This window comes from Eriocheir sinensis, chromosome 64, assembly GCF_024679095.1.
Source record: "Eriocheir sinensis breed Jianghai 21 chromosome 64, ASM2467909v1, whole genome shotgun sequence".
Classification (NCBI taxonomy): domain Eukaryota; kingdom Metazoa; phylum Arthropoda; class Malacostraca; order Decapoda; family Varunidae; genus Eriocheir; species Eriocheir sinensis.
The window spans coordinates 9,102,997-9,124,330 of NC_066572.1; the positions used below are offsets into that span (position 1 = coordinate 9,102,997).

At 47.6% G+C, this 21,334-nt stretch overlaps 1 protein-coding gene and 1 long non-coding RNA gene across 3 annotated transcripts in view; one reads left to right on the forward strand and one right to left on the reverse strand.

The window, feature by feature from the left end:
- Positions 1–14,494, forward strand: LOC126987389 (uncharacterized; the record flags this gene model as incomplete). Its single annotated transcript, XM_050844374.1, is given in 5 exon segments — positions 1–222; positions 3,858–4,049; positions 5,158–5,320; positions 13,522–13,847; positions 14,243–14,494. Coding segments are annotated over 4 exon segments (658 nt in total), but the record flags the coding sequence as incomplete, so codon positions are not given.
- LOC126987390 (uncharacterized) overlaps positions 4,240–21,334 on the reverse strand; it is a 26,184-nt gene continuing 9,089 nt past the window's right edge. The window contains exons 2-4 of one of the 2 annotated variants that reach the window (XR_007740861.1): positions 19,927–20,123; positions 17,285–17,452; positions 4,240–4,742 (exon numbers count right to left, since the gene is read on the reverse strand). This is a non-coding gene — a long non-coding RNA (uncharacterized LOC126987390). The remainder of the gene's footprint in view (positions 4,743–17,284; positions 17,453–19,926; positions 20,124–21,334) is intronic. The other variant, XR_007740863.1, reaches the window with a different exon arrangement.

Below are 21,334 nucleotides of genomic sequence, written 5' to 3' on the forward strand. Positions count from 1 at the left end.
TGAGAAGCAGAGGCTGGAGGGCCTTGTGATCCAGGCCAGCGAGGAACAGGAGATCAAGAAGAGGGACGAGAAGTTGGCAGTGCTCAAGGAGGACAACCAGAAGAAGAAGGATCATCTGGCCCAGCTGCAGCAGAGAGCCAGCTTCATCAATACAACCAAGGAGAAACTGGACAAGCTCATAGCAATGCTGCAAGAGATCCAGCAGGAAAAGTCAAAGGAGAAGTAAGTGAGGTCTATATTTACAATTGTTTGTTTCATTTGCTTTGTTTTCAGATTTCCCTTCTCTGCCAGAATGGGAAGAATGGAGTCGTCCTAATCTTTTTCTTTGATCGCCTCCCTGGATTGAGGTCGATGGCATTTATGAACCTTCTCCAGGTAGTTGTGTCCATTGCATTGCCCTTTGCTGCTCTCATTCCTTGTACCTCCCTCTGAAGTCCTTGCCTCTGCTGTGCTCTGCCCAGCCATCCTCTTCCCTCAACAGCTGCTTCCTGCCCCTTGTTGTAGCCTCCTTGTCTCCTCTCACCACAACAAACTCATTCAGAATCAGAGTAAAAACCATTAAACTAATAGTCATTCACTCATGGCTTCCAGACTTTTACTCCTAGTTGTTTATGCAGGGGAGGGGGAGGGAAAAGAGGCAGAAAAGGTTATGAAAATGAACCTCCCTAATGTCCTTGCAGTCAGGGAGGAGAATTGTGTTTATAAATTCAGAATAAATTTCAGAATCTACATGATGAGGATGAAGGATGTACAGAGGAAGCAAATGGTATGCTGACTAAACTATACTGGAAGCAGCACTAGAAATAGGAACACTATGACCTGCCCAGGCAAGACTGTTAGAGGCTTAGACAGAGCTATGGTGCAGAGCTGGCTGGCTGCAGCAGGTCACTCCTGGGACTGGCTCAGACAGACAACCAGGATGGATTGGATGATGGAATATGATGGAGCTTTAACATGTACTTCATACTCTAACATATTTCAAACTAATGTATAGTGAATATAAAGCTGCATATTCATATAATTACAGAAGACCCCCGCCGTTCACGGGTATTTGGTTCTGCGAGATTCCCGTGATCCGTGAATCCGCGATCGACGGGACTATAATCAAATATCAAATTTTATCTCGATTGAATAAAAAAAGGATTTCTAAGGCATTTCTAAGCATTGTTATATAGTTTTACATACACATAAATCACAAATTAAATATGGACTAATAATTTAACACTGGTTGGTTGTTGGTTAATGGCTCGGGTAGGTCGCTCGCCCTTAACCCTATCCTTGCTAAGCGCTTGCAACGAGACTATCCCCCCAGGCACACTCGGGGGAAGGGGATCTCTTTTAATTGCTGTATCTCAAAAACTATTCATCACAGCTACAAAACAAAAACACCATTGGAAAGAGGAGGCCAAAATCTATAAGATTCGGTTATGCAAGCCTCTCCTGCAAATGTACAGGCATGTTCAGGGGGTGTTTTTTGCTGTGTGTGACTGGTGCTCGGAGGGAGCTTTTAGCACTGCCAGCAAGTGACGCTAGTGCTCGCTCTTTTAACCTTTGTATCTCAAAAACTATTCATCACAGTTAAAAAAAACAAAAACACCATTGGAAAGAGGAGGCCAAGCTCTATACGATTCAGTAATGTAAGCCTCTCCTGTGAAAGTACAGGCACGTTCCGGGGGTGTTGCCTGTGAAGACGTACATTTATATGTGCGCGACGGTCAGCCGTAAGGCAACTACTGAGTAGATCTCTTGGTGATGGGGTGCTGGCAGGGCAGTATTGCCAACTGCAAAATTTACAACTATTTGGTCAAAATATCAGTCATGTGATAGGTGAAGCTATGCAAAAATGTAGCTATATTGGTCAACAACATCCACCAGTTGCTCATCCATTGATTTTGCGTGCTTTTTTTGCGCTAGGCTGATATGATTTTCCACCAAATTTCATAGAAAACCCACTGAATTGGCAATGCTGTGGGGTGAGAAATGGTGTTGGAACACACTCATACGCGGGAAATTTGAGTGCGACTGGAGCTCGCAGCGAGCGTTTAGCAACAAAAGGGTTAATGGTTTGCTTTGCCTCGTGTATGAGCGAGCACTGGACGAGACATGCATGCACACATGCACCGTGTGGCATGGGTAAACGGCCTTCATGGCTCGCTTTGCCTGGTGACTGCTGGGCGAGGCATACACCATGTTGAGTAAACGGCAGGGGTAGCTCGCTCGCCCTTAATGGTTCACTTTGCCTCTTCAGTTGAGCGTTGGATGAGGCCCTCAGTCATGAATCGTGTGGCGGGCAAACAGCGGGGGTAACGCGCCAGCACCTAATGGCTTGCTTTGCCTCGTGAGCCCTGGACGAGGCACGCACCGTGTGGCGGGTAATCGGCGGGGGTAGCTCGCTCGCCCGCTTGTCGGTGCGTGTGAGACCTTAGTGTGGGTAAACAGTGCGGGTAGGTCGCTCGCTTGCAATGTTTGAGCTGAGCGCTACAGACTGCGTGTATGTGAGTTTTCACCCGTGTTCGGCGGGGGGTGTTGCAAATACCCCACCCACGTATAAGCGAATCCGTGAATGGTGAGGCCGTGAATGGTGGGGGGGCTTCTGTATATTAATTTGTGTGAATTAGGAAAAAATCTTATTTGAATAAAAAATATATATTTTCTTATTTAAAAAAAAAAAAAAAAATCACCAGACAGACCAAACGGTGAAGGACAGAAGAGAATGACTGAGCCCCAAGTTTGGCGAGGTAAAGGTCATCGTGCACCAAACACCTGAAAGGCTGCACAAGGTGTTACTTTACCCTTGACTTTCCAAGCCACTCCGACTCACTGCTCATAACTGAACACCCGTTTGGAAACTGCAAAGAAAAGCGTGTTTTGATTTCTCTGTGTCGGTGCCCATTTCCATCCCAGGAGTCAGTGCCGCCGGGACTTTCAGATCATCACAGTATCTTCTCCAGGCTCCTCAGACACTGCCAGTTTATCAGCCATCTTGAAAATAAGGATAATTTTTTGGTGGGCTGTGCAGTGGCTGCCCTGGCCAGGGTCAAACCTAAGCTAGTGGAGCTGTAGCTGGCATGCCAGCCACACCACAGGGAGACTTGATGAAGGGGCTTACCACAAGTAAGTGTTTTTGGTAAATAGCAGGTCAGCACCATCTTGGCAGTGGGCATGAATAACCAGTAGCAAGAAAGGAAGGAGATAAAACAAGAATTTCAATTCAAGGAGACTTTTACAGATTTTACAGCCATTTATTGAGTAAATGTGATTGAAAGTTCCAGAACCAGGTTAGATAAGTTTATGGGCAGGGGCCACAGATGACAGGAATGGGTTGGAAATAGCCGGGTAATTGGAACAGACATTACAGCGATTCATTTAGTTAAAACATGGTTGAAAGTACCAGAACAAGATTGGATAAATTCGTGGATGTGGGCCACCGATGGCAGCGATTGGTTTGAAACAGCTTTCTTTGAATTAGGTGCTTCATTTTAACATCTCCGTGGTGCAGTGGTTACTGTGCCTAACTATGAATCTGTGGGCCAGGGTTCAAATGGCAGGCACACAAGGCACCCAGCTGTTCATTCTCTCTTTCGGGCTGGTGGATAAATGGGTACCTGGGGAAACCTGGGGAAGGTAAACTGTAAACTTGTATGTCATGCTGACCCTGTGTCTTCTGTTTGTGTTCTCACCCACCTCAGGCTCAAGGGCCACTTGTACAGAGATGAGAACCGTGGCCATGCACAGCTGATGCTCCCAACTTTATTATCCTTAGCCTCCCACAGTCATGTTTTTGATCAGCCTTGTGACAGGCCCAGTAAGAATAAGATGAAGCGTGTGTAAATATTTACCTCAGTGTACCCTGGCAGGGACATCCAGGCAGCCATCCAGAAGAGGGTCTCCCAAGTCACCGAACTTCAGGAGGAGATCAAGGACCAAGAACAGAGTAATCTGCAATTAACTCAGCAGCTCACAGCCTCAGAAACCAAGCTGCAACACATCCACCAGGCGTGGGACCTCAAGCAGGACAGCCTCAACAAAGAGATCAAGGAGCAGAAACAGTAAGCCTTTATGAAGTTTTCAGTATACAAACCATTTTCCTTTTGCGTCTATTTCTCTGGCACTGTCCCCTCACACAGCCACCCCTGAATGGAGCGCCGTGGCAGAAGAGGCTCCTCCAGGCTTCCTCGTCTTGGCAGGCCCTCTCACCGCACATATCTTTTGCCAACCAACCAACCAACTCACTCTCTCTCTCTTAACTTTTCTATTGCCATGTCTATCTCCTCTACACTTCTCCTTGTAGGTATGATGCGGTTGTTCCACTTGAATCTTTACTTCCATACTGGTCACTTCTCTTTCCTCATGAATTGAGATGCCTTTTCCTTACCTCCTTTGTCTCTTCATTCCCTTTAACACGTCCGCTGCGATTGGCACGGATTTGGCTTTCACTGGTAGCCTGGTAACCCATACTCCCAGGTCTTTCCCTGCCTCTGTGGTGGATAGTGGAGTGTTTCCCATGTGGTATCGGTGTGCTGGATATCCCCTCCCAAGGTGCAGGAATACATTCTTCTATATTAAATTGTAGCAGCCACTCTTTGTTCCATTTCTGTATCCTGGTGATGTCTTCTGGCAGGAAGTCCACAGTCAAGGGGTTGAGAAGTGCTCCGTTGCTCCCCTTGCTGTACAAGTATCAGTTGTTCCTCTCACAACTTTTTCCAGAGGAGCATTTTGTCCTCCAGATAGGTTTCACCTTCCTGCCAAAAGCAAAGAGCGATGAAGAATTGCACCATTTTATTCCTCGTCATGGCCCGGTGATCCCGTTATTCACTCATGTCTGTGTAAGGTGTAGCAAGTGTTAAGAAAGAACATAAGATTGTCATTTAAGCAATAGTTATGAGGGGTTGTTCCTACCTACACTCAGAATACTGCACTTCCCTACATTGAACTCCATCTGCCATTTATTCGCCCAGTCATACAATCTGTTTAGTTCACCCTGGAGAATACTAGCGTCCTGATCCGACTCAATTACTCTACCGATCCTGGTATCATCTGCAAACTTACTGACATATTTCTCACGATGGCCCGCTGATCATACTGAGGCACCACGGATGTCGGGTGTCCAGTACCCACTCACTGTTGCATAAGGTGAGGCAAGTCTTTTCTCTGCAGGGTTCTCGAGGACCTGGAGCGCAACCAGACGGAGCAGGACATTGTGTGCAAGGAAGTGAGTGATGACGTGGCTGACCTGGACGGGCAGATCAGACAGTCCATGGAGGAGATCCGGAACACCAACATCATGATAAAGAACAACTACAAGCTTATCCTCGATGCTGTATGTACCATTTTACTTATTAATACATTAACTCAAATTCCACTGGTCAGGAAATTCATTGTCGTGCTTTATGCAAACAAGGAATGGAGGCGTAAGGACAGAGTCAACTTTGCTCTAGTTTGCACTGGGAAAGTCAAGATACACACCACAGGATGAACAAGAAATATAATGCAAGGGAAAAGTGACCTAGTATGTGGTGTAAGGGACAGAGTCAACTTTGCTCTAGTTTGCACTGGGAAAGTCAAGATACACACCACAGGATGAACAAGAAATATAATGCAAGGGAAAAGTGACCTAGTATGTGGTGTAAGGGACAGAGTCAACTTTGCTCTAGTTTGCACTGGGAAAGTCAAGATACACACCACAGGATGAACAAGAAATATAATGCAAGGGAAAAGTGACCTAGTATGTGGTGTGCCAAGGATGAGTTTTCCTTTGCAGCTTGTATCTTGTTCTGCCTGAGATGTGTAGCCTTGCCTCCTTGTGCAGACTAGATAGAACTGTCTTTGTCCTCCCAGCGCCTCAGTGATAATGCGTAGCCTACCTTTTCTCATACAAACTAGGAAAAATTGGCTCTGTCCTTCAAGCGCCTCAGTGATACCCCCCAAGACAAGTGTAGCCTGCCTCTCCTCGTGCAGACTAGATAGAACTGTCTTTGTCCCCCTAATGCTGCAGCTGTAACCCCCAAGACAGAAACATAGCCTGCCTTTCCTCGTGCAGACTAGATAGAACTGTCTTTGTCCCCCTAATGCTGCAGCTGTAACCCCCAAGACAGAAACATAGCCTGCCTCTCCTTGTGCAGACTAGATAGAACTGTCTTTGTCCCCCTAATGCTGCAGCTGTAACCCCCAAGACAGAAACATAGCCTGCCTCTCCTTGTGCAGACTAGATAGAACTGTCTTTGTCCCCCTAATGCTGCAGCTGTAACCCCCAAGACAGAAACATAGCCTGCCTCTCCTCGTGCAGACTAGATAGAACTGTCTTTGTCCACCTAATGCTGCAGCTGTAACCCCCAAGACAGAAACATAGCCTGCCTCTCCTCGTGCAGACTAGATAGAACTGTCTTTGTCCCCCTAATGCTGCAGCTGTAACCCCCAAGACAGAAACATAGCCTGCCTCTCCTCGTGCAGACTAGATAGAACTGTCTTTGTCCCCCTAATGCTGCAGCTGTAACCCCCAAGACAGAAACATAGCCTGCCTTTCCTCGTGCAGACTAGATAGAATTGGCTCTGTCCTTCTAACACCACAGCTGTAACCCCCAAGACAGAAACATAGCCTGCCTCTCCTTGTGCAAACTAGATAGAATTGGCTCTGTCCTTCTAACACCACAGCTGTAACCCCCAAGACAGAAGTGTAGCCTGTCTTTCCTTGTTCAAACTAGATAGAATTGGCTTTGTCCTTCAAGTGCCTCAGTGATACCCCCCAAGACAGAAACATAGCCTGCCTTTCCTTGTGCAAACTACATATAATTGGTTTTGTCCCCCTAATGCCACAGCTATAATCCCATAAGACAGGCATCTGAAACTTCAAAAAATGTTGATCTCCGTCGGACTCTCTGCGTGGGTGCCTGGAACATCCTGAGCCCCCTGAAGGATCAGCGACTGCCTCATTTGTCAGCTTGATTATATCATTTTTTACAGCAACGGAGGAAGCTCAAGGAAGGGCAAAAATTAAAACAAACAAAAAAATAGACTAGGCTAGACACCGCTCCATCCAAGGAAAACAGAACGAGAACCCAGAAGAGACGTCAATTTTGGGTGGAACACAACTCGGGAGGCTGAGAGTGAACATAGTGGGGCTCTGAGATGAGGAGACCTGGTGAGGGAGAGATCAGTAGTGGGCCACAGCGATGGTGCCTGTCTCAAGAGAGTAGCTGTGGCCATTTCTCGCTGACTGCAGTCCTCTGTTGTTGGGGATTATGAGTGTGTGATGCTGGTGATGTTGAAGCACTCCCTGGCCTTCATATCTCTTATTGCAGTGTACACCCCTACTGAGATGTGTGGACTTTAGGAGAAAGAGATGTTCTACGCCAAGCTTGACTCTGTAGTTGACCAGTGCCCCCGACACAACACACTCATTGTCGTGCGTGACTTTAATGCAGTTACTGGCACAGAGAGAGATGGCTGTGTGATATGTGTTGGTCCCCACGGCTCTTGTACCAGAAACATCAACATTTCACTCCTTCTGAGCTTTGCAAAACCCAGAAGGCTGAGGATTACTGGTTCCTGAGATGCGAGCCTTGCCGCTGGTCTTGGAGCAGCAATACTAGTGGTGTGGCAAAGGAGATTGATCACATCCTTGCTAGTACTTGTTAGAGGATCCTCCAGAAATGTAGGGTTTTACACTGCTGAGTTCATTACAGTTGACCACAGACTTCTTGTTACAAAATTGAGGATATGCTTCAGGTCCATGAAATTCTTGAGATGCAACTCTCTGCAGCCTTATCTTGAGAAGCTCAGAGACCAGGTGTGTGCTCAGGGGTATGCAGTGGCAGTCTCAAATTGGTTTGAAGTGGGTACTCTGAGAGATCCTGGAGGGTTGTGGGATACCTTTAAATGTGAAACTCAGAGTTGCCGAGGGGTGCATTGGAGAGCATCCAAGGACTAGGAGTGGCATTGCCTTGAGTGTATAGAGGAGAGTCATGCTGCCAAGTTGGCCAGGGACTTGAGAGCAGTACAGGAGAACTGGAACCCTTCTGAGGAGAGGTATGTCAGAGGTCTTGCTAAGGATCCGTAATGAACACCACTGAGTGCCGGGAATCGAACCCGAGCCTTCCTAGCAGAAGCCAGGCAGCATACCAAATAGGCCAATGATCTATTCAGTGTGTTATTGCAGTTTCTCTAATCTTGCTAAGGATGTTGAGGGTTGTCAAAATGCAGACGACCTTAGACCTGCCTCTCCAGCTCTGAAGAACCTCTGCTCCTAATTCACATCTCAGATGAGTACTGTCTGAGCAGCTGATGGGCAGATAACATCAGATGCAGATGTGTACCGGGCTCATTGGGCCGAGTACTTTTGGCAGTCGTACACAGCAGAGTACCCAAGTGTACAGGTCCCTCTGGCTGGGTTGCAGATGGCCACTGCTGATCCACCAATAGACAAAACGCCAGCCTCTCCTGCAAAAGTGAGAGAGGCTGTGAAAAGTTGAAGGGTGTAAAGGCAGCTGGGATCTGCAACATCAGCGCAGAGAAGTTGAAAGCTGGGGGTGAAGCCATGAGCCATGGGTTGCATGTGGTGCTGTGTGGGCAGTCCAGTGCCATTCCTCTTGACTGACAAAGGGGGTTGGTTGTCCCTATCTGGAAAGGGGACCAACAGGACTGCAACAATCACCGTGGTTTGGTGTGCCGGGTAAGGTGCTCGCTCATCTGCTGCAGATGCGAATTCGATCTCATCTGCTCAAGTTTGAGAGACCTGAGCAATCCAGGTTCATGCCCAGCAAGTCAACTTTTGAGTGGATCACAACACTTTGCGTCATTGTGGAACACTGATGTGAATTTTGACGGGGTGCTTGCAGCCCATATCTGTCTCGAGAAATCTTTTGAGCCAGTACATTGTGAGGCACTCTGGGACATGTACGGATGCATGGGATTCCTACATGGATTACTGACCTGATGACTGGCCTTTACCCTGGGACTGAGAGTGCTGTGATGTGTGTGGGGAGATGTCTGGCTTCTTCCCTGTTATTCCAGGAGTGAGGCAGGGCTGTATCCTTGCTCCATCACTTTTCAACACTTGCATTGACTGAGTATTAGGCCAAAGTTGTTGATCAAAATCATTGTAGAGCATCTGTAGGTGACATCAAGGTCACTGATCTAGAATTTGCTGACGATCCTGCACTCCTTGCAGAGTTGCTGGAGGTCCTGGTGACGGCTCTCAAAGTGCTGCATGAGGAGGTGAAGCCTCTGGGACTGAAGGCCTCCTGGGCCAAGACCAAAGTTCAGCCATTTGGAGGCTTGCTGGGTGACACAGCTCAGTCTTTTTTTGCGTCCTATTGCACCATTAGGCTTTTTCAATGGTGGGGCTGATGTTCGGCCCAGCCCGTTGTGGCACAGGCAAATATTTATTGTGGTGCCATCTTGTTTTGGCTCATACTGTCCCCCGGAGCTTGTCTTTGAGCCTTTCTTTGGAGAGGTAACCTAGAGTCTGGGTTGATAGGTGGTCTTCAGGGCAGCATGTGGGTAGTCTTAGGCCACTTGGCGGTGACTGAAAAATCCCAGCTGTGTGGCGGCCAGGATTCAAACCTGCGTCCCTCCTGGATCTCCCAGAGGCGGTGCCGGCACGCTAACCACTCAGCCACCGCCTCCCCATGCATGTGGTGAGGATGTTGAAGTCACCAAAAGCCTCACATGCCTTGGTATTGTAGTGCATAACAATGGTGGTTCTTACCAGGAAGTCACGCCACAGATTGGCCTGGCCCACGGTGTTCTGGGCTCCCTCAATGTGAGTGTTGATATGGTGGTGTTGATACCTGTGATACTTGTGCTCCCTGTCTTACTGTATGGCCCTCATGGTGTTCTGGGCTCCCTCAATGTGAGTGTTGATATGGTGGTGTTGATACCTGTGATACTTGTGCTCCCTGTCTTACTGTATGGCCCTCATGGTGTTCTGGGCTCCCTCAATGTGAGTGTTGATATGGTGGTGTTGATACCTGTGCAGGCGGACAAAGATTTGAACCTTTAAGTCGCTTGTGCTCCCTGTCTTACTGTATGGCCCTGAGACTTGGAGACTGAATAGAGATTTGGAGAAGCATGTTGGTGCCTTTGGTACCAAGTGCCATCACAGGATTATGGGGCATTGCTGGAATGCTTTTTGTCAAACCAGCAACTAAGCGATGAAACTGAATCAAGGCCGTTACCAGCTTAGTCCATGAACGCCATCTCTGGCTACATGGCCACGTGGCATGCCTCCCGGATGTCATCCTGCTTAGTATTTTTTTAGCAGAAGAAAACCTTGAGAGGAGGTCACCAAGGGGACACCCAAGTAATTCATGGCTGGGTTGAGTTGATCGATCTGGAGGGGCATGAAATGAGAAGTGAGGATGTGTGGAGGCTTCCGCCGGGGGTGGAGGCAACGCAGGAGTGAAGTGAAGTGATGTCTCCTGGCTTGTGCTCCTCATTAGTTAGTTATTGTGGAAATTCTTCCAGTTTGTATGTAGTATATTATTATTATTGCTGATTAACTGAGGCTCAATTATGAAGTAGGGAACAAGTGGTAATTCAATACCACAGTAGGATTAAGACTGCAGGGCAGAGGTTTTGAGCGTCTGTGAATCTTTGTTCTGATGTGGCACTCGTAACTTTGTGAATTGAACATCGCCGGCACTCTTCTTGAGACTAGATAGTGCCAAGAACACGCCTCCACACCTGTGTCCCCAACTTACTCATTCTCATACATTCAATCAATCAATCAGTGGGGGCATACGCTGGGGGGTGCATCGCCTCATCCACCCTACGAGTCCGAGGGTCCCTCCGGGCGAGTCTCCATGCCAACCCTCTTCCCATCCTGAGTACCTCCCGGCAGGATATATTGACTTGCTCAAGCCATAAACTCCATGGGTGTCCCTTGGCCTCCTCCACTCAGGATTGTCTCTCACAGAGACAACCTGATGAGCAGGATCAGCTTCAGGGTAACGTGCCACGTGCCCGTATAGCCGGAGTTGGCGTTGACGGACTATGCAGGTAATATATGTCCAATCAGTCTCACGGAGCAGTCAACGGTTCAACACAAAGTCATTCCAGCGATATCCCATGATTCTGCGTAGACAGTTATTACCAAAGGCATCAGTCCGCCTCTCCAAGTCTCCATTTAGTGTCCATGTCTCACGGCCACAGAGTAAGACAGGGAGCACGAGGGACTGGAAGATCCGGATCTTTGTCCTTCTGCACAGGTATTGACAACGCCACATACTCGTGTTGAGCGAGTCCATAACACCGTGGGCCAAGCCAATCCACCGTAAGACTTCATGGCGAGACTCACCGGTTATTTTAACTACACCACCAAGGTTAGTAATATTTTCCGAGATCTCAATGTCCTCGCCACATGCATGTACAGACTGTACTGTTCCATCCAGCAAGCCTCCAAACACCTGTACCTTGGTCTTAGCCCAGGAGACCTCAAGTCCCAAGGGCTTTGCCTTCTCGTGTAGTGCCTCGAGAGCCATCACCGAAACCTCCAGCGACTTTGCCAGGATTTTATTTATTTATATTTTTTTACATGTGGCCCATAGCGCTGGTGGGCTAATTCATATGGGCCTGATGGTTCGCCCGAGCCCGTCATGGCGCAGGCAATTGTTTATAGTGGCGCCATTATTATTGTCTCATGCTGCCCCCGGAGCTCATTCTTGATTTCACTTGCGCTGTACAGCTTCTTCTAGAGTCCGGGTTGACAGGTGGTCTTCAGGACAGCATGTGGGTAGTCTTAGGCCACTCGGTGGTGACTGAAAAATCCCAAGTGGTTAGTGCGGATTTGAACCCACATCATGGACAATGCACCAGACGTGAGGCCGGCACGCTAACCACTCAGCCACCGCCTCCCCATACTGGATACTGGGTTACTGGATCATAGTAAAAAACAAGGTCAGTGACCCTGGTATTGCCAGTGGATGCTCCACAATGACTCTGGTCCACAGCTCTGCCCAGTACCCAGTCCATACTAGTGTTGAAAAGCGATGGGGCAAGGACAGCCCTGCCTCACTCCTCACCTCACCGCTGGTCTTGGAGGTATCCCACAGTTCTACAGGGTTCTCAAGGGAGCCGAGCACATTGAACTGTTTGAGACTGTCACTGCATAGTCTTGAGCACATGCCAAGTCTTTCAGCCTTCTTGACCTGACATGAAGCTTGTGTTGCAACAATCCTGTGGTCAGTTGCAAAGAACTCAGTACTACGGTAAACCCTGCAGATCTGAAGGATCCTCCAACGAGTACTTACGAGGATGTGGTCAATCTCCTTAGCTACACCTACAGCATCGCTGTACCAAATCCAGCGGTGCAGCTCTGGTCTCTGGTACCAGAACCCCCTGGATCTTGCAAAATTCAGGAGAGAGCTGTTGATGTTCCTAGTACTAGAACCATGGGGACCAACACAGCCAGTGCCACTTGTAGTATTGAAGTCATGAGTGTGTTCCAGGGAGGGCACTGGAGTCGAGAACATTGTAGAACACCTCCTCAGTGTTACACACCTCAGTGCATACACCTCAGTAGGATGCCTCACATACAGCTCAGTAGGAGCAGCTCAAGAGACATGGAGTCCAGTGTGTGCTTTAGCCCCACTCGCATTATATGCTCATCAACCGGAGTAATAACCACAAATGGCAGCAGTTGGCTGGAGATGCCCATAGCTACGCCCTTGAGATGGAAGCCATTGCTCGTGCCGGACCAGTAGAAGCTCACTGTACTCGCCACTGAGGCCTCTGCCAGTCTCCACGTCCGACAGAGGCAGCCTCAGCTATGTCCACCTCCAGCTTCTGAGCTTATTAAGCAGGTGGGAAGTCATTCTCATCCCCCACACAGAACCCCTGAAGGTTAACCCCAGGCCTGGTTCTATGGGCAGGCACAGCCTCTGTTCTCTGACAGGGTTTGGGTAAACACTCTTGTCCTCCCAGCAAGTGTCTGGCCACCAGGCTCCTCAACATTTCAGGACAGCTCCTCCGAGGAGCCCACCTAAAGCCTAGGTCCCAACCCAAATGACCTCGAGGGTCGCATTTCCCATTCCAGTCGGGCCGAGCACATTCAACACACCACCACCACCTTTAATATAAAATATGATATATGGACGTCTAGAGCAGGGGAGAGACACTGAAAACTGAATGGCCGAGGCCCCCTTATAAAGCCGAAAAGTGCGCCATAGTGGACGCTGATTGGCCGGCTTAACAGCACACGCTCATTGGCTCTCAGCACTGCAGAAATTTAAAAAGTTGTAAACCGGTCATGTGCCCACAGTCTGCACCGCGGGCCACAGAAACGATCCTGGAGCCCTTCGGCAGGCCGCACCTAATGTTGAATGATGTAAAGTCCCGCGGGCCGCAGGTTGGGGACCTATGCTCTAAAGGTTAAAGGTTACCCCTGGCCTGGGTGTATGGGCTGGTGCCCCATCTGTACCACACAGCTGCTCCCAAAACAAGGGTGTGTTGGGATTTCTTAGTAGGTGAATATAGTCAGAAGTGGCAGCAAGTCACCTTGTATCAATGTCTGTTTCCTTACAGATGGAGGAAGGCAACGTTGAGCTGATGTCTGCCCTCACTGAGGCCACCAAGTGTGTGGAGGAGTTTAGGTCTGCAGAGTGACTCCAGTCCTCAGGCGGGCCAAGGCTTCAGAGGATACCAGGCTGAGGATCAATGGGGATTCAGTTCTTACTTCCGGACTTTATATTTTCTAAGGCTTATGGATTTACGCCTTTATATTTCCTAAGGCTTACGGTTATACTATAGTGTTACGTAGTGTTGTCGGGAGCATTTATTGGTGCAGCAGTTACTTGCATCCTGAGTGTTGCAGGGTGTGGCTGTTACTCTGCACTTGTGTACCCAGGCAGGTTTTACACACCTTTTCAGGCACTTGTGTACCCAGGCAGGTTTTACACACCTTTTCAGGCACTTGTGTACCCAGGCAGGTTTTACACACCTTTTCAGGCACTTGTGTACCCAGGCAGGTTTTACACACCTTTTCAGGCACTTGTGTACCCAGGCAGGTTTTACACACCTTTTCAGGCACTTGTGTACCCAGGCAGGTTTTTACACACCTTTTCAGGCACTTGTTTAACCAGGCAGGTTTTACACACCTTTTCAGGCACTCATGTACCCAGGCAGGTTTTCACACACCTTTTCAGGCACTTGTGTACCCAGGCAGGTTTTACACACCTTTTCAGGCACTTGTGGTGTACCCAGGCAGGTTTTACACACCTTTTCAGGCACTTGTGTACCCAGGCAGGTTTTTACACACCTTTTCAGGCACTTGTGTACCCAGGCAGGTTTTTACACACCTTTTCAGGCAAGGTATTTTGCTTTCATATCTTCACCTTAGTTTCAGGATGTCATTTTCACCTTTTGTAGATTTTTTGTATATTGCAAACATTTATTTTACTAAACTTCTACAAATTTTGGTGATTTTCCTTCCATACTCTGTCTTTCACTACAGTGGTAATATATGTATATCTCCATAGTAAAACTCTAATGCTAATAATTCAGTTTCAATAATGACTCCATGGCTGCCGTGAAATGTGTGTAGTTTTGTTTTCCCTGAACGCTGTTGTAGTCTGAACATTGCCATTGTGGCCTGCCGGGCTGCCGAGGTGATCTCTTCGCTGATTGGACAGCAGCTTGAGGCAGCCTTGCTCCGGCTCATCTTGAGAAACTGGACCTCCACACTGCATCTTGCCACTTTTTTCTGTAGCTCACACTTCTGCCTTGCAACTCTTACTTGGTGCCTTCTTCAGTGGACGGGAGAATAAGAGTGGACTGTGGATGGCTTGAAAAAACAAATTTTTAACTACAAAATAAGACACTATTTGAAGTCTGTCTCTTATATAAATGTTTCTAGTGCTTTATATTCCTATTTTTCATGAGATTGTTAAGGTAGTGCAAAAATAAACTTGCAGGTTACAGAGATGTTCTGAACACGGTGGCATCACCAGACTTTGAATTCATTGGGAGGGAAGGGAATTGTGCACATTTAAAAAACAACTTGTAGGTGCAGCTCTCAGCATGTCATGTTTGCTTGCTAATGATTTTTTTAATACATTCGTAATTCACTTTTATGCTATTATTAACTGATGAAGAAACTAAATATTGCATTACATAAGTGAGCTACAAAATCAATATCAATGGGGGCATACGCCGGGGGGTGCATCGCCTCGCCCACCCTACGGCGCAGAGACCCGGGGTCCCTCTGGGTGAGACTCATTAAGGCCCCCTTCTCATCCCAAGTACCTCCTGGAAGGAACCATCGACTTCCTCTGCGGGCGCCCCCATGGACTTCCTTCACTCATACACTCTTCACAAATTCATTCTCCCCCATTCTCATCATGTGTCCAAACCATCTCAGCGCACCATGCTTCACCCACTCCACCACTCCACAATCCACTCCTTTCACTGTCAACCCATACCAAACCCCTCACACACACTTCCATTACTTCCTCCATGCCATCCTGACACACCACACGCACCTCTTGTACAACTCATTTCCACTGCACGTATTCTTGATTGCTGCGCTGCACTCCATGTCCACGTCTCTGATGCATGCGACAGAGTTGGCAGGATAATACTGTTCCTTGTTCCCCTCTTTACCGCCATGCTCACACTTCTTCCTCTCACAACTCTCCCCAATGCACCCACCACCTGTCTGCCCTTCACTGCTCTTTCCCTCACCTCACCTTCCATGCTTACATACAACTGTCCCTAAATATTTCACCTCAGTCACCTCCTCCACTCTCTCCTCCCCTAACCTTATCCTACACTTCATTGTGCTCTTTGCTCTAACTCTGTATGGCTTTGCAAAATCAATGTCCTGTTCTCTCGCCCTCTCAAATACTATAACCTTGCGCTTTCCAGCATTCACTCAGCTTCCTCCTCTTACACACCCTGTCAAATGCATCCACTATCCTCTGTAGCGTCCCCTCATTCTCTGCCAACAGTACTGTATCATCTGAAAACAGGTCCGCCACCAATGACTCCTCTGTACCTCTCACTTTCTGCCTTGTACCAAGTTCCCCCACTCTGGCTTTCATTTCTCTCACAGAACCGCCCATGTACAGTTACTTTCTTCATCCTCTCATTTAAAACCCTGCCATACACTTTTCCTGCCACTCTGAGTAGACTTATTCCCCTGTAACTATTAGTCACCTCTGCTTCCTTTCCCTTTGTACAGCAGCACAACACTAGCCTTTCTTCAACCCTCAGGCACCTCACCCTGTTCCTGTTCCTGTTACATATCCATAATATCCATTCCACAACTACACCTCCTCCATACTTCAGCCAGTGGCCCAAGACTACCCACACGCTGTCCTGAAGACCGGACTCTAGAAGAAACCGTCTAAGTGAATCAAGAATGAGTTCAGGGGCAAAGCTTTAGTTAGGAATAAATTGCGCCACTTTAAAAATTGCCCGTGCCATGATGGGCTTGGGCCGACCACTAGGCCCCTGAAGAAAGCCAACCGGTGCTAGAGGCGAAGTTGTTAAAAAATAATAATAATAATAATCTGTTATGCCATCAGCTCCAGGGGCCTTTCCTACCTTTAACTTCTTCTTTGCCTCCTCTATCTCACCTCTCTCCAGCCTCCCCTGTGGATCTGGCCGCCCTACACTGATCTTTATTCCTACACTGCTCACTTCCGCTCTCCCTCCCACTCTTATTCATTACAGTTTCCTCTTTCCACACCTCCCTTATCTCCTTATTCCCCTCACAAGCACCCATCTCTCCTCTTCATGCTACAAATGTCACTCTTTCCTCCCCTATTTCACTTTTATCTTCTTTCCAGCAAAGTTTTTTGTTCTGGTATTTTGGTGATATTTTCCTTCCCAAATCCTCATCCACTCTCTTTACTTCCCTAACCAACTTCTTGCTCTCCCTGTACTTCCTCTCCCATCCCTCTCGCCTCCTCCATCATATTTCTCTCTAACATTTTCTTGTAGTTCCTTCTGTTCTCCTCAACTGCCTCTTTCTATCTCATCTGTCCACCACACAATTCCTTTCTTTCCTTTTCCACGACCTATACCTGACCACTGAACTCAAACACCTCATTCACTCCCACACTGCAGAGGACCTACCACTGACAGCACAGTCTGGCCAACACCATGAATCCAAGAGAAACCTTCCAGATTAATGAAGACCAAACTACATATGTAAACCTTATATGTCAGTAACACTCCTTCCCAGATGATCAGTCACTAGAACTACCAAGCCTATCAATGAAACCAGAGGACAAACCTGCCTCTAGCTTTGTATAAATGAAGTACCCACTGTCTTCTGGCGTACCTGGCACCTCAGGCCGCCTCCTCTTGGGATGACACTAGACTGACTTCCTCCTCCAGTCTTGTCTTCAGGGTTTTGTAATGACTGTAGACTGACTGACTGACTTCCTCTTTCAGCCTTCTGGGTTTTGTAATTTCATCTTCGTCTTCTCCTGGTTGTCCCTGAGAAGGCCTGAAATGAACCAAAAAGGAAACCAATACAAGTTCACACAGGGAACAAGATATATAAATGCATAGGGAACTAGAAGATACTTGGGAATATATACTTATTTTATGCATAAGAAAGAAAATAGACAGAGCAATACTTCCAAGACTGGAGAGCAAGACAATACATTCTCCCCTTCTTCCCCCACCCCAAAAAAAAGGAAAATTCTAAACCCTTTCACTAAGTTGTGGGGTCACTGGGCTGGGACGAGGCACTCAGAACAATGACACTTGTCAACCGCAGAGTCTTAGAGGGAAGCATCTTATTGGTGGGTTATGTGGAGTGAGTGGAGGTAGTGGTGTAGGTGGAAGGTAGAACAGTTAACCCGTTCACTGCGGTTGGCACAGATTTCGCCTTCACTGGTAGCCTGGTAACATATAGTCCCAAATCTTTCTCTGCCTCTGTGGTGGATAGTGCAGTGTTTCCCATGTGGTACTGGTATGCTGGATATCCTCTCCCAAGGTACAGGACTTTTCATTTTCTTCATTGAATGGTAGCAGCCACTTTTTGTTCCATTCCTGTAGCTTGGTGGTGTCTTCTTGTAGGAGGTTTGCATTCAAGGGGTTAAGGAGTACAAGTGGACTAAATATCAATGGTTACAAGTCACGAGTGGATAGAGTGAAGCAGTGGGGTATATTGCACCAGGAGCCACTGAGGACAGGACGAAGACAAGAATCTGCATCAGGGGAAGTCCTGTCAAGTAGGTCACAAAGTCTGCGTGCTTGGGGAGTCCAGCGAGGGAAGACGGGCAGAGATCGAGGCCCATCTTCGCAGCTCCTCAGTTTGCCTCTTTGAAAAGCCTCTAATGGAAGTTGCTGGGACTTTCATGGAGAGTTTCGTGATCCTAGTGATAGTCTTACACAACCCCTGCACCTTGAATGGGAAGAACACCTATGAGAGCCAGGCTGACCATCTCTGTGGCCTCCGGAAATGGTCGTAGTGGGAGCTAGAGACATTTAACCCGGTAGCAGCGATGGGCCAAATTTGTGGCTTTACCGTGTACCAGCGACGGGCCAAATTTGTGGCTTTACTGTGTACCAGCGATGGGCCAAATTTGTGGCTTTACCGTGTACCAGCGATGGGCCAAATTTGTGGCTTTACCGTGTACCAGCGACGGGCCAAATTTGTGGCTTTACCGTGTACCAGCGACGGGCCAAATTTGTGGCTTTACTGTGTACCAGCGATGGGCCAAATTTGTGGCTTTACTGTGTACCAGCGATGGGCCAAATTTGTGGCTTTACTGTGTACCAGCGATGGGCCAAATTTGTGGCTTTACTGTGTACCAGCGACGGGCCAAATTTGTGGCTTTACCAGCGACGGGCCAAATTTGTGGCTTTACCGTGTACCAGCGATGGGCCAAATTTGTGGCTTTACTGTGTACCAGCGACGGGCCAAATTTGTGGCTTTACTGTGTACCAGCGACGGGCCAAATTTGTGGCTTTACTGTGTACCAGCAATGGGCCAAATTTGTGGCTTTACCGTGTACCAGCGACGGGCCAAATTTTTGCCATGATATAAACCCCAAAAATAGATGATGCATAAACTGATCCCAAATGCGTTGATATATTTTATGAAATGCTTTGCGTGAGTGATGATTTTTTCTAATTTTTCTTGCTTAGAGGGGCCTTTAACCCGCAAACTGCTGTACGCCTTAACCCAGTAACAGCGGGGATCATGTTTCTTAATGGTCCCTCCAATCGAAAAAAATGAGAAAAAATCACCCTCACACAAACCATTTCATAATATATATCAAAGCATTTGTGATCAGATTATGTATCATCTATTTTGGGGGGTTTATATCATGGCACAAATTTGGCCCATCGCTGCTACACGTTAAAGCCACAAATTTGGCCCGTCGCTGCTACTGGGTTAAGAAACATGATCCCCGCAGCTACTGGGTTAATACCATGGTCCTAGAGCCCAAATAGTTGACCTTCCTGCCTAATATGAGGACCAGGACTAAAACCAGAAGCAGGGTACTGAAGTGGCGCTCAATGACCACCAACATCAGGAGCCGGTTCGCCAGTCCACCACAGAGTTATTGCAATCGCCCGAACCAATCTACTTTCTCCACAATGATCCGTTACTTCCACTCAAGTGCCGGACACTATAGAGACTTCCCATGTGGTTACCTAAAATTTCCTCCTTTTTATGTCAATGCCAATCACTACACAAGGCACTTTCCTGGTATTCTGTGTGCACTGTAGCCTGGAGATGATGGAACAAGAGTCGGCAGGGTGGAGAGGTAGGAAGGAAAGTTTGGTTTAGTCGGCGCAACATCTGTGGTCATATGCCGGAGAGAGACAGAAGGGGAAGGAATTATAGGAGAAGGGAACAGACCCCAGGAGACGGGACACAACATCTGTGGTCATATGCCGGAGAGAGACAGAAGGGGAAGGAATTATAGAAGGAAACAGACCCAGGAGACCCACGATTAATACCTGGTACCCATTCACTGCTGGGTGGACAGGGGCGTAGGGTATCGGAAAAGCCCCCCATTTTTTTCAACTCTGCCCGGGAATCGAACCCGGGCTCTCAGTTGTGAGCCGAGTGTGCTAACCACTGCACCACGAAGCCCCCGTAGGTAGGAAGGAGTATTTGGAGGGCGGAACAAGTGGAACAGCGGTGCAGATTGCAACTGGAAAGAAAGAATGATTAGAGAAAGTGGAGGAAGAGTGGATTGAAAAAAAATGTAGAGTGGAGAAGTGGAGTAGATTAAAAGTGGAGAGAAAGAGTATGATTAGAGAAAGCGGAGAGTAAGTATAATATGATGGAACAAGAGTGGAGTGAGAAGTGGAGTAAGATGAGAAGTAGAGTGGAGAAGTGGTGCAGATTGAAAGTGGAAACGAAGAGAAATAGTGGAGTAGGTGGACTAGGTGGAGTAGACGGCACTTGAAAGAAACTAGACTTGTGAAATAAACTGCAGCTAGAAACTTTACGTACATGTTAAAGAAAAAATGTGACTGTAACAAGGTGGAGCAGGCGGACGTGGAGGAGTGGAGTGTGGAGGAAGTGGTCTATGTGGAGTATTGGGGGTAAAGGGAAGAGAACAGCTAGAAATTACAGTAGAGAGGTGGAGCAAGTGGCGTATAGAAGGGTGGAGGTGGAGTGATGGTATGTGGAATGAGTGGAGAGGGACAGATTGGTGAGAGGAGGTACAGAGAAAGTGGAGTTTTGAGAAGATTGAACTGGAGAAGATAAGCAACTGGAAAGGTGGAAGAGTAGTCGGCAATGATAGAAGTGGAAGAGGAGTATGTGGAGAGGTGGAAGAGAAGTGGAAAAAGGTGGAAAGGGAGGGAATTTGAGTGGAAAGGCAGGGAATTTGAGTGGAGGAAAGGAAGGGAATTTGAGTGGAAAGGAAGGGAATTTGAGTGGAGGAAAGGAAGGGAATTTGAGTGGAAAGGAAGGGAATTTGAGTGGAGGAAAGGAAGGGAATTTGAGTGGAGGAAAGGAAGGGAATTTGAGTGGAGGAAAGGAAGGGAATTTGAGTGGAAAGGAAGGGAATTTGAATGGAAAGGAAGGGAATTTGAGTGGAAAGGAAGGGAATTTGAATGGAAAGGAATTTGAATGGAAAGGAAGGGAATTTGAGTGGAATGGAAGGGAATCTGAGCGGAATGGAAGGGAATCTGAGCGGAATGAAAGGGAAATTGAATGGAAAGGAAGGGAATTTGAGTGGAGGAAAGGAAGGGAATTTGAGTGGAAAGAAAGGAAAGAAAGGGAATTTGAGTGGAAAGGAAGGGAATTTGAGTGGAAAGGAAGGGAATTTGAGTGGAAAGGAAGGGAATTTGAGTGGAAATGAAGGGAATTTGAGTGGAAAGGAAGGGAATTTGAGTGGAAAGGAAGGGAATT